This window comes from Kryptolebias marmoratus, linkage group LG14 (assembly GCF_001649575.2).
Source record: "Kryptolebias marmoratus isolate JLee-2015 linkage group LG14, ASM164957v2, whole genome shotgun sequence".
Lineage (NCBI taxonomy): Eukaryota > Metazoa > Chordata > Actinopteri > Cyprinodontiformes > Rivulidae > Kryptolebias > Kryptolebias marmoratus.
In genome coordinates, this window is record NC_051443.1 from 8385351 (window position 1) to 8398919 (window position 13569).

The window sequence follows — 13569 nt, forward strand, 5'->3', positions numbered from 1 at the left end:
GCTTTGGTCTCCACAAGGAGCAGTTGGTCCTCACAAGGTAGTATATATTAGGAAAATTGTCCCCACAATGTATCAAATACATGGCCACACACACACACACACACACACACACACATACATACACACTCAATTTTTTACTTTTATATTTTTTAGAAGAAGTAATATTTTTGCCATTTGAAATCATTCATTTGAAGACTGTTTAGTATATTTATTACTTATACTCAAAATAAAAATCAAATTAAACTCCAGGTTGTTGTAAAAAGACAGATTACCAATGATGAGTGTTTTTGCAACCGGCTATAACTAGTTTAAAATCTTGTAACTTAAAATTAATTCACAAAATGCCATTTAAAAACATCAAAGCAAAATCACCCTAAAGATTTTGTCTTTTACATAAAATAGAAGCAGTTTAAAGAAGCACCAAACTATGACAGCCTTGTGTTAAATGCATTCAGTTTTAAGGAAAGAAACGAGTATTAGACATTTTTTCATAAAAGTAATTTTATTCTTTAAATACACAAGCTATTCAGACCCATTGGTCACCAAAATAAAGCTGGTGTTATGAATAAATAGATGATTTACAAGAAAAACACTTCATAAACAATCAGAGATCATAAAAGTACTTGTCATTTTGAAATACTGTAGTGAAAATTTGTTTTCATCACCCAAGAAAGAAAGAAAAAAACAAATCAAATTCGTCTCCCAAGAATCTCAAGACAGAAAATATCAAAAATGGACTTTTTCGATTCAAAGTTCAGCAGTGGAACGTGGAGACATGTACTTCGTTGGGATCAATAGGTTTCACACAGATCCCCGACTACAGCTTCGATCCCTCAGCTGCTTTCTGCTGTCCCACACAAGTCCCATTTATTCTGCACAACGGGCCTCAGGCTTCGGTCCGACCGCCACTGAAATAAATCAAAGAACTCACGGGCTCCAAGTGAAAGAGGAGAGGCAACAGCAGCCAGCATATTGGGGTTTTATAGATAAAATAAAACAACTGAATCACAAGAAGTTTTGTTTTGCATGACAGTTACCTAAAACTGAACTGAAAAACAGCTGAAAAAAAAAAAAAAAAAAATCATCTTCTACACTTTCATCCCGTGTCAAGTAATCTCTAGATTTGATTCAAAAAGGATCTAAAATCTTGGTCACTCTTGTTCATCACAATAGAGCACATTTTCCCTGGAGCACACCTGGAAATGCATATTTAGTTACACAGTCACTGGAAACAAGTCAGTTTACTCTCTTTTAGCTCTAGTGATTTAGGTATCAGGATATAAGAAAATTATCTGGTCTTTACCAGGTTCTAAAATTAGTCAAATCTAACCTCAAGTGAATAAAAACAAAAGATGCCAGCATGTCATTATTTATTAAAAACAACATTAAAAAGCTGTCTGTGAATCCAGCCTTGCTGCTTCTGGGATTTAAGAGGTTCAGTATCAGTGGGAGCACCTCTAGAACAGCAGGACTTCTTATGTGGAACACAATGCCAAGATGGAAAGACATCAGCAATGGCCTTAGAGAAGCAGCTGTTGTTGCCCATCAGTCTGGAAAGGGTTAAAGGTCATTTTCCAAACTATTTGGAGTCCTTCATCTTACAGAGAGAAAGAGGAAAATGTTTGAAACAGTCTGAAACCATCTGACAAGCATGGTGGTGGAGGAATAATGATTTGACGGGAGCTGAGCGGAAACAAATGCCTCAAACCTCTAATGAAATGAAGCAATGTTGGAAAAGAAGAGTGGGCCAAGACTCTTCCGCAACCATGGAAGAGCCCAATAAAGTCCTCCAGAAAGTGACTGCTGAGATGGATTCCTGAGGTTCAATAAGCTGTTGAATCACTGGGAAGGACTTTCACAGCTTTTCCAGTTTGGCTTCGTTCTTATTTAATAAATGCTGACATGAGGGATTCTGTTGTGTGTTTTTTGTTCTCTCAAGGTCAGATTTGAGTCATTTTAGAACCTGGCAAAGACCCGATCATTTTCATGATGTCCTGATACATGCAATGGCAGAACTGAAAGAGGGTGGACTTTCTTTTTCCCACGACTATAAAAGATGGTTTCTAGCAGATGGAACGTTTCAGTTTAAAAATAAACAGAAGTTCGTGTGCGTTTCTCCGCCCTCCCCCCAGTAGCTGTTGTTTCTACCTGACAGGCTGACATCAGCGCCTTCAACGCTAAAGATCAAAACAGGCGGTTATACCAGTCGATCCTCCCTGCTGTTTCATAAACAACTCGTGGCGGACAGAAACTTCAGCTGGTTTATCGTTTCTATCATGGATGCTAGAAACCGGTGCTGGTTCAAACAGGTAAAACATGATGAAGTAACAAGTCTGAAAAGATGCAACCCCTGAATCTTGGTTTGTTATGATTAAAAAATATAGATTTTTGCTGTGTGTCAGATCTTTTTTTTCTTTATATCAAATCATCGCATGCACATGTTCATCCAAAACACAACATCCAGCCTAACTGAGATATGACGTGTCGCTCCATTTCTGTCAAACCACAGCACTTTAACTATTTTGGAAACTTTTCTTCGTAAATGATGGACCCCCATTAAAAATATGAACTCCTTTTTTTTGTTGTTGTCATTTCAACTATTCCAAAATAGCTCTCTAACATTAAAAAAATAAACAAACAAAAATGAAAACTTTTTATAGTTTTGGACAAAGCTAACGAACAGTCAGCGGAGATGTGAAACACCGCACTTTGCCCTAAAGCAGGAGAAATGGAAGCTCGGTCCCGGGACTGTGGGGATTGCACAAAGCTGCTTTAACAGACACTCTCAAATGCTGACCTCCGAGAGAAGACACCCCCCGCCCCAAGTTCTTTAAGGTTCCGTCAAACAGAACGTTATGGAGCCATCCTTCTCCAGAAATCCAAGTTCGCTCTGATTGGTCAGCTCCAGTGGCCTGATCAGGCTCCACCCATCAGTCCACGTCAGCTTGCCCCCCCCGTCTACACCACTTTTTAAAAACTGTGATTTTCTGAGATTTTTAGAACCACCTTCCCAGGTGTTTCAGTGTGGACTCAAAATGCGGCGCTTTGAACAAACAATAACGTCGCAGCCTATGTTACCCCCGGTTACTTTAGACCCTAAACCTCAACAACAATGGAGCTGATTTTACTGGTTTTATTCATCTGTTTCACTTTATCCTGATAATGTTGCAATCAAACGCTGATTGTTTGCTGAAATAACAAAGAAGAAGAAAGTGTACATGGGGTTAAGAAGAAAGTGTACATGGGGTAAAAAAAAAAGGAGTTTGGGGTTTTATTTGCTGTTTTAATGTGCCTTAAAAAGCTTCACTGATGAATTAAGTGGAAGTTCAAGAATGTTGATCCCACAAACAGGGACACACACCGAGTCTTGTGCAGAAAAACATGTTTTAAGTACACACACCTTCAGGCAGGAGGGGAAAATAAGGCCTGAAGAGCTTTTAAATGGAAATGACTCTAATCTTGGTTTCCAGACTAAACAAGCATCAGTTGCTGAAATAAGAGTTGAAATCTGTAATTTGTTTGTAGTTGACAGAGTTTTATATCTTTCTTTGTTTTGTTTTTTTTAACACCAGATGACACTGTTTAAAGCCAGGGTTTTTTCAGATTCTGATGGACTTTTCCTGCTGGTGAAAATAATCAGATTCATTTTGTGCTGGTAATATTTTCCTGCAAATGTTAGCTTGAAAAAGTGGGCAGTTGTTTGGGCTTCCTGTGTTTCTTTTACCAACTCTTTGATTCATAACAAGAAGCGCAATAAACTATCAGCATTTTGTTGACTTTCATCGTTTCCACTAACCTTTTTAAAGAGGAGCTTCAAAAGGAAGAGTGATGCAGTCAGATGTTTGCATACATCAATTATGGGCATGAATATTTTGAATTTGATTTTTAAATAATTTATTTGAACCGTTTCTTTATTTCAGGGTGGAATGAGTAAGCAACATACTACTAATAATTTGTAAAAACAAGAACTGGGTGTACAAGTTTGAATTTATTGTGGATTTTCTCTAATCTACACAAGATTATACATATAGGCTGACATTGCTGAAGGTCTAAACTTCTTGTTAGTGATCATGATTGACTGCAGCAGGTATCGTCTCCTTGCTAGCATAAAAATGATTTGTTTAACAGCACTAATTGAACTAACATACTTCTCTCTCATTCTCAGATGAAATGAAATTGTTACAATGTTTGAGAACCACCAAGGCCCCAAGCCTGCTATCAACTGGAATCTATTGGTACACCAGAGTTACTGCCCACACCCAAGATGGTTTTACATTGCAACGAACTGAGAGGGTCCTCACAAAGAAAGAAGGCCCTGCTCCTGAAGTGACACCTTCAAGTTCAACGGACAAGCCAGATGACTTGTCAGACGAGACAAAGATAGAGTTATTTGGCCACGATGACAAGACGTGTGTTTGAATGAGTCAAAGTGGGGTTTTCAAACCTAAGAACACAAAATCAAGCATCAAGCATGACTGTGGTGGCATCATACTGTGGTACTGGTGCAACCTCCAAATTCTTCAACCAATCGATGGTTTAAAACTTGGACACAGCTGGGTGTTCCAACAGAACAATGTTCTCAAACACATAAAACTGGTTTCTAATTGGATAAATCGGCCTAACATTAAGCTTCTGGATGGTTTTCCCAAAGCCCTGACCTCAGATGTTGGGAAAATTTGAAGACTGTTTAAAAGCTGGGTCTTTCACAGGAAAACCAACCAGTTTAAATGAATTGTACTGGTTCTGCAAAGAAGAGTGGTCAAATATTCAGCCAGAATTATGTCAGAAGCTTGTTGATGGGGAGTATAAAGTTAAGCTTGTATGTAAAATTCTGACCATGTGTGAATTAGACAAAATCCACAATAAATTCAAACTTGCGCACCAAATTCTTGTTTTTAAAAACCATTAAAGTTGTATGTTGTGTAATCACTCCACCCTGGAAAGAGATTGGGTCAAATAAAGCATTATTGTAAGATTTTATGCCCATAATGAATTTATGTAAACCTCTGACCACAACTATAAACAAAACATGCTGACAGAAACATTAGATTAAAAACTGCTCCAACTTTATAATCACAGTCATCCCATATGCAATCTTTAGGGCTTTTTATTTATATTATACTTCAGAGAAATAACTACGGTTTAGGGATTACAAAGGCAATTTATTTACCGACTGCTACACTATGCTTATAAGTTGTTTGGGGTTGGATTATTTGAATATTTATAATGCTAAATATGTATTACTTTGAATTATTTATCAGCGCACACAATCAGTTTTAATGTTTATAGACATGTTTTCATTCCATAAAAAGAGAAATAAAGGGGAATTAACTCTAAGTTTAAAACTTTTAGTGTTTGAGTCAAGTTTAGAGAATCTGACTGATGATCACCAGCATTATAAAGCGTCTGAAACAGTAAGTCATGATAAGGAGGTGAATAAAGAAAGCCTTTTTCTAAAAGAGGCTCTCTGTGTCCGTGTATAAACCAGCATCTGAAATAAGAAAATAAAAATAAATGAAAAAAAAACTACTCTTTCACCCTCGCAGCAAATGTTTTCACAAAGAGACAGCTGTGCATATGAAGTATCGTTATAATAGCACCTGACTGATTCTCTTGTTTCATTCAGTAAGCCCGTATTAAAATATAAATACATCCAGATGAGAGACATTTTTGCGTCTGTGAGAAACATTCACTGAGGAGCTCCGAGCTGCCGGAGGCCGGCGGAGAGCCAGGAAGGCAGAGCAGAAGGATGGTTCGGTTACATGTCATACTCCATGTTTAGTGTTTGGCTTCATGTATTAAAGCAGCTTTGGTGAGCGCGGCAAACAGAAATCCACTTTAGTTCTGCAACACATCCGACCTCAGAGTAGGAGTGTCGTGATCGGATTGAGATCGGAGCGACCGGAGCCCAGAACAACCAGCAGCTGCACCTTCTGTTCGTTTTATTGTTTTAATACTTCCGTGTCGCGGCCGCCGTTAGATAATGTGTGTGATGTAGAAGGTGAACTCCAGGTCCATGGCGGTCTGTGGAACGCTAGCACTACCTCCGTGGATGACTGGGATCAGAGCGTCGTCCATCTCGTTCATGTAGCACTGAGGGAGGAGCCTGCCTCCAGAGCCAGCCTGGTACTCCACCTGACGACAAAAACTCCTCGTCAACACAGCGTTTTCCAGACGTGCACGAGATAATTATCATTTGTTACAACTGAAGTTTGTCAAATGTCAGGCAAGGTCTCACCTGATAACCTGCAAATGCTAAATGTCTGACAACCATACAGAAAGAAAACCAAATTACAGATAACTCATGTACCAGCTGAACATTGTGGCTTTGTAAAAAAAAAAAAAAAAAAAGGCATTTGAAGACCATTTTAAATAGCAAACATGTTAAGCAGGTTGTAGGAGGTTCAAAGGTTTCAGGAGTAGGAGGCTGTTTAGAAGAAGTAGAGAGCTGACCATCTACTGGGAACTACTGGGGGCCCTCTTCCAGACAAATTTGAAATTTAGAACATAAGGAATGCATTTTCCTGGCATTTGGAACAAGGCTGGGAGGATGTTTGAGTCCAAAATCAGCAATTTTTGAGGACAATTTGTGAAAATATTTGGCTCTTTGGAAGGACTGGGAGAGTTTTCAGAAAATCAGATGAAGAATTCATTTAGCCAAGACAAGGAAGTAAACGAAGGCAGTAAACCTGAAGGAATCTTGTAAAATTTGAATAAAACATTGACTAGAGATTTGAAATCGATTGTCCTGGCAGTGTTTTTGTTTGGAGAATCCAATCATTCTTTTTTTTGACATTCCAAGCATCCGTCATCTACATAGTGCCACGCCCCCCAACATCGACCAATCAGAAGCCTTGGCAGATAAATGAGACCTCTTGTCCAATCAGTGGTGGTGTTACAACAACAACAACGCTTGCTTGCTCAAAGATGGCTGCACAAGAAAATCAGCATTTATTGTGAATAGAATTACATTTTGCATCGTTATGCAGATCGAGGATAACACGGGGATTCTTCTAGGCAAACGTTTACAAAATATTTTTGGTCAATCAACAAAAGGTAACTGGCAAAAACGTTGGTTTGGAAGAAATATGGTGTATAATACATTTGGAGTCAAATAAATGTGTTCTTGATTTTTCAGCTGCTGTAACGAGCCGTGTGACCAAATCCATGCTCTGACATGAGGTGAAGGTTGCAAACAGCTGCAGTTATCTCAAGAAATTTTAAAGGATGCAATGAAGCTACTGCCTAAGCTTCCAACATTCATCAACTTTCTTCCCTAAAGCCTAAAAGTAATTTGTGATGTCTGTAATAATCCAAACTGACAAAAAGCTGATGTTTCGATGTATGAACTGTGTAAGAAGTGTAAAGAGACCAAAGGTCGAAAGAAATATTAAAGCTGCTGTCAGTGGCTCATTGTGGTCGCCATAGTAACTACACACCTGTGTCTCGAACTCGCTGACAGCACTCTTATTAAGACAGGCAGACTAGAGCGTAAGCCTCAAACAGTGAGTGTGTGAAAACAGTGAAAATATTTCTGAAACACACGTAGCTCCTGATTGTCAAGTGTACATTTTTTAAATGTCTACTGTGTTTCATTTAGGAAACACAAGGTAAAAAGACTCTGGACTTCCACTTTTCAGGATAAAAAATTAAATTCTGAGCTCAGATATAATTCAGTGAGAGTCTGGATGTGTGCACACTGCACTCTGCAGGGGATCTGACAGAAAACCATGAGACATATAGCAGTGAGACACACACTGGATGGAAGGAGAAATTTATACTTGTTTTGATGTAAAAAAAAATGTCTAAGAAGTGTTAAGATTGTGGGAGTAAGAAGAGTGAGTCTGAAAGAAATGTGAAAGTTTTTAACAGTTCTAAAGTTAGAGTGAGACATCCCACCAAGTTAAACATTCTGTGATAATTTCATAAAAAATTCTAAAGTGTATTCTGCGATTGTGCAAAAATTGTTTGTGGGGTCAAAAAGCCAGCTCAGGTATGTAAAGCCCAACTTTCCATGACTTATTTAAAATCTAAAGGGTTCGCTGTATAACGTACTGCTACCAAAAGTTGTAGATCTTGATCAAACTGCATGTTTTGACACATTTCTTTTAGGTTTTTCCAAAGCTGAAGGAGTAGTGGTGACTAAAACTCATAAAGGAAAGGTGAATAGTAATTAATGTGATGGTGCTTTAAATTGACTAATCTTATGAAAAGAACACCTCTAGAAAATAACCTTTTTTTGTTTGATTTGAAATACAACAATGAAATAAAAGAAAAATTTGAAAAAAGTCAGAAAGAAAAGAGAAAAACTAAAATGCACAACTTCTTTTTAAATACAAGTACAGTAACCCTTAAAATTTCCTGATGGAAATAAAACTGCCCGCAAACTGAGCTAACTAAGTGGTCTGTGGGGTTTGATGCGGTTTGTTGTGCGGCTGAATTCAGAAGCGTTTAGACATTTGTAAGACCTACAGGTGTTAGTTCTTACCATGTCTGCCTGAGTTGAGACGCGAAGCGAGAGGGAGTTGATGCTGCTGGAGGCAAGCACAGAAAGGTGGGGGGTCAGAGCGCTGCAGGTGGCCAAGGCGATCTCCTTCTGAAACATGCTGCAGGACGCCAGCACCGACGCCAGGCTGCAGTCAGGTGACTTCAGCTGGTAGAACACCTGCAGAGAGTTTCAGCTCAGGTCACACATCTGGACCGTACAGAATGTGAGATGAAGACGCCAACAATTTTTTCATTAAAAATAAAAAATAATCACCTCGGTGCATCTGATGGTGCGACCGTCGCACTCGAACTCAGTATCCTGCTGCATCTTCATGCTGCGGACGCCATCCAGAGGTCTCCCGTCAACGCCGCTAGTTTGGCTGCAGAAAAATCAGCCATAAAATGAATCATAAAGTGAAAGATCAAATAAAATCTCCAAATAACAGACTTTTCTGTGGTAATTAGATTCGATCAGCAATCTCAGAGCAGAACATCTATAAGCTCGTATTGAAGAGAAAAACACGAGACCCACTTTCAAAGCAAATTTTGCCATTTTGAAACAAATTCTTCAAAAAAAACTCAGATTGGTTCATGTAAATGTCATTATTTAAACCTGTACACAGACTTTCACATGAAACCTTTATTCCAGCAGAAACACTTACACATATTTTATTTCCTGCTGTGGTTCACACCAGGCTGGACCAGACGTTCACACAGCAGCTACACCTCGCTGGTGTTGCTGCTATCTCAACTTGTAAATAAGCACCTGTATCGTTTTCTTAGCCGGGTTTGTACGTGTAAGTCACAGCTCAGTCTGTACCTCAGTACGAGGGTTACCTTTTGGTACAGGCTCGGTACAACAGGAAAACAAAACAAATACCAAATGCTAGGTTTTGTTATTTAAAACAATCAATAACTCTCCTAGAAGCAAAGACAGAAAGAAATCCCCATCCTTCCTTTTGGTGAGGTATAGCAAGGCAGGATTTGTCACTTGTAATTTTAATATGGATTAAAAAATAAAAGTCACATTTCAATGCATGCATTACATGACATAACTGCCTGCCATACAGCATTTCTTGTCTGCCTCCATTGCTATCCTTCACATCTGATCCGAAACAAGCAGGTCTTTAGGCTTCTGGTAATTCTGATTCAGCCATTTATAATTTAATGTAGAATGCTGATAAGATTATTTTATTTTCCTTTTTTCCCTGTCGTGGTTGTCAGCAGAATACAGGTAATTAAAATGTGTGCCAGCTTCTAGATGGGAGCAGTGATCACCTGTGACCAACTTATTTGTTGTGTTTTTCCCCATGTATCTGTGCCAGACTTCTGTACCATGATGGTTCTGTACAAAAACATGTATCGTTACACCCCTTATGTACACACAAACTGGTTCCTACATTGTTTGGCACAATCAAATAGTTCTTTGTGCCCCCTGTCCTCAAAGAGAAGGACTTCCAGGCTGTTATGTAGCGTAGTTCTAATGTTGCTCCTTTAGTGTGCTCATGATACGTCAGAGAGCTTGTCTGCTCACGAGTCACACTTAAGGGATTTCCATATAAACAGATTACACGTGAGTGTGTGTTACCCGGAGTTGACAGGTGAGGTCCAGTCAATCCAGCGGATCGTGACATTCTCTCGAACCTCCCCGCCGTCGTTCTTTCCACAGGGTATGTGGAAGTCAGTCTGCTCTCTCAGGGCTGAGCGCAGAGACTCCATGGTCTCTGGAGGGATCTGAACCATTAGTCCATCTGAAAAACAAAACAAAAACAGACAAGCATTTGAGACCTACTATGCTGCTCTGCATCAACGTACCAAAAAGGGACGAGTTTAAATACCTTCAACGATGCTGGACTTGGCAATGAAGCCCGAGGAGGCTTTCAGCGCTCCATTAAACACAACAAAACTGGCTCCAGTCACTGTCAGAATAAACAGACCACCAAATTAAACTGCTTGAAGACGTCATTTTAAAGACATCTCTAACTGCTCACGGTCATTTTGTCTGAAACAGATGATGAGGATGAAAACCACTCACCTGTGCGAGTCTTCCCCGGCATGCTGTTGGCCTGCGTCTGATAGTTTCCCTCCTCGTTCTGCAGACACACCAGGTGAGAGTCAGCCTGCAGGCTGAAACCGGCTCCGATGCTGATGACGTGCTCGTTGGATGAATTCACTACCTTCTGCATCTGCAAAGAACAAAACCATCCATGTCACTGCTGCATGTTTGCAGGTGCACCTCTATGTGTGGTTTCAATTAGTCCCAGGTGAAAAGTGGCAATAATGAGACATGTTAGTGTAGAAATGTAAACCTTTCTCACCTCACTGAAGCTACTTTTGGGGATATCAATGTAGCTGTGGCCCATCTCCATGTGGATCCTCAGGCCCTCCACCACTGGCAGACTGTACTGATAGTTTCTCAGATCCTGGAAGGATAAAAATACACATCTGAAAATCTAAAATTATTTTCATATTCCTTGTCTCTACTATGAATTATTATGCAGCGACATAGTCCTACTTTTATCAGTGTTCATTAAAAGCACCAACTACACACTCTGTTAGGTGCTTTAGGAGGTTGAGGTGGGCAGATAACTATCCTGTAATCAGCTGGATCCAATGTTTACAAATCAAGCTGATTTTGGTGATCAGATTCACTCAGGTACTCTCAAAAAACAATAAATCATCCCGTCTCAAAGCTGTAGAGGAATTAAAGAAAAAACTGAACATTTATGTGATGAAATATCCTAACATTTTTATGGTATGATACTTTTGAATCTAAAAGTTGCTCACAAAGATGTGAAAATGAGAACAACCGAATTATATTGTGGTACTTACAGCCAGTAAATTCATAATGGTATGTCCCGTCTCTCGATACACAGAGTCCCGAAAACGAACACTTAACAATGTAGTTGGATACACTGGAAAACAAAGGTTAGTTTAGTTTACACATTTTTACATTCATTTAATTAATAATTATATTACATATTACACCAGGGTTTCCCCCATTGTATTATAAGTCTGTCAGCCCGCCAGCCAGGCTTTACTTGCCCCGCCGCCAGGCTAAGCTCCGCTTGTTTACTGTAAAATACGTCATTTTTTTTATACACATTTTTTCCACCCGCACCCCCAAAACCGCTACGTTTCTCTACCTCTTTACACAGTAACACCTACTACAACATGTCACAGACAAAGGGTCAAAAGACGTTGGACTCCTTTTTTTTTTCAAAGTCAAAGGAGTGTGAAGCGCCAAAGTGGACAAAAGCCCTACGTACAGACCCACTCGCGATAGCGAATGGCCTGCACACGTGAACATATGACCCGCATGAGAACGTATAACCTGAGCAAGACAGTGAAAGACTTTTTTATAGAAAAAACCCCCCAAAATAAATCAAAAACCTATTTTAATGTAATGTTTGTGAAAACATTTTTATGGATCCCTTCTTTTCTTTGTTTATTCTGTTTAAGTCAGTAAAGACAAGACTGTTTCTTCTTGGTGTTATGATAGTAAAAGCAGCAATGCTTAAAATTCTCTCAACACCTTTTTTGTGTACCACTTTTTTAGGGTTTTCATTGAAGCTCCTTGTACAACGTATAGGCATGATGTGCTGAACGACATATTGGCTCGCTCCATCATCGAACAAGCACTGAGATGGCAGCACAAAAAAGCAAAAGTAAATGGTGAATAATATACATACATTACACTGACGAAAATGAATTAACCAACCAATGATTAAAATGTAACATCTCTAATGTTCTTCATGTTCTAGGCTTGTCAATCAATTTGCATTTATTTTAATTGTACTTTTGTTTAAAAAAAAAGTATTACAGAAGTGCCTTTTTTGTAAAACTGTAGTTGTGTAAATATCTGACACAAATATCTTACAATATCACATAATAAATAGCCATATTTTCAACTTTCCTGTCAACTTTAATATTTTTTTTTTTACTAAATCATGGTTGGCCGGCGCCACCTACCACCAGGCTTAGCCTCTTTTCTGGGGGAAACCCTGTACATAATCAGAATATTTTTCTACTCATAACAAATGGACAAACAGAAGTGCAGCTGGATATGACATGAAAACACCATTCCAATTGTACTGTAAGACAGGAACAGTAAACTACACACCATCATATGCAGCTCCAAGCCGGAGGAGCAGCCTGAGTGGGAAGACTTTGGCCCAGGGGACCTCCAGTTTCTGGATGAGAGTGCCAAACAGGAAAGGCTGCGGGGGGAGCGTGAGGCCATCCAGAGGCTGACAGGTGGGAGGGAAGAACAGCATCCCTGCGTGGTCTTTACTGCCCAAGAAACTGGTCGTGAATGTCACGTTGTCCAGCTCCTCGACAAACTTCCCTGGAGCAGACAATGACAGTTTTTTTTTTTTTTTTTTACAGAGTTTGCATATTTTTAAACAAGCAACAGAAACATCCTGTTTGTACTGCTTACCTTTCTGGGCATCTTGGTAAATGCTAAGATAAAGTGAGAAGAAGTCCCTCGGAAGAGTTTTTTCTCCTGGCAAACACTCCAACAGAAACACCACTTCTTTCTGTCCCAAAGCCTGCAGCCCATTTGAGCCGAAGCACCAGCATTGTCTGTCGGAGTCTGACAGGTGAAAGAGTCCAGAGGTGACTGACTTTAAGGACAATATGTTCACACTCTGTTTGAAAATGAACAATATTTCACTTCTACTCACAAGTAACCAGTTTGACGTTGACTAGCAGGTTGGCATTCAGGACAAAGATCAGAGGCCGGGGTCCTCCCTCCTCCAGCAGGTGCAGGATCTGGCAGGGGGCTGGACTTTCCTCAACCAGAACATCTAAACATCGAACACTTAATATCAAAGTCTCATTCAAGCCTTGGACAACATAAATACACAAGGTACAGTACAAAACATTTATCTAATGATCTAATGTCAAAGCAGCAGCACTAAACTTATTGTTCCTCACATTTTGGTGCCTTTTTGTCATTTTACGTTACCAGTAGGCACATAGAACAATATTCATAGTCCTTGTTCAAAACATTTTTATCAACCACTGCTGAAAGACAAAATGTGGGTAATTAGGTTTTTGCCTGTGTCTGTGTGTTCA

General features: G+C 39.5%; 1 protein-coding gene across 3 annotated transcripts in view; it reads right to left on the reverse strand.

The window, feature by feature from the left end:
• Nucleotides 1–483: 483 nt before the first annotated feature.
• The window catches only part of zfyve16 (zinc finger, FYVE domain containing 16), a 32156-nt gene continuing 19070 nt past the window's right edge, over nucleotides 484–13569 (reverse strand). For all 3 annotated transcript variants that reach the window (XM_017432252.3, XM_017432251.3, XM_017432253.3), the window contains 11 exons: nucleotides 13176–13298; nucleotides 12929–13084; nucleotides 12611–12835; nucleotides 11320–11402; nucleotides 10806–10910; nucleotides 10523–10673; nucleotides 10326–10406; nucleotides 10076–10238; nucleotides 8762–8867; nucleotides 8489–8665; nucleotides 484–6135 (listed from right to left, as the gene is read on the reverse strand). In XM_017432252.3, the coding sequence (XP_017287741.1) occupies nucleotides 5977–6135; nucleotides 8489–8665; nucleotides 8762–8867; nucleotides 10076–10238; nucleotides 10326–10406; nucleotides 10523–10673; nucleotides 10806–10910; nucleotides 11320–11402; nucleotides 12611–12835; nucleotides 12929–13084; nucleotides 13176–13298 (1529 nt within the window). In that variant the 3' untranslated portion in view covers nucleotides 484–5976. The remainder of the gene's footprint in view (nucleotides 6136–8488; nucleotides 8666–8761; nucleotides 8868–10075; nucleotides 10239–10325; nucleotides 10407–10522; nucleotides 10674–10805; nucleotides 10911–11319; nucleotides 11403–12610; nucleotides 12836–12928; nucleotides 13085–13175; nucleotides 13299–13569) is intronic.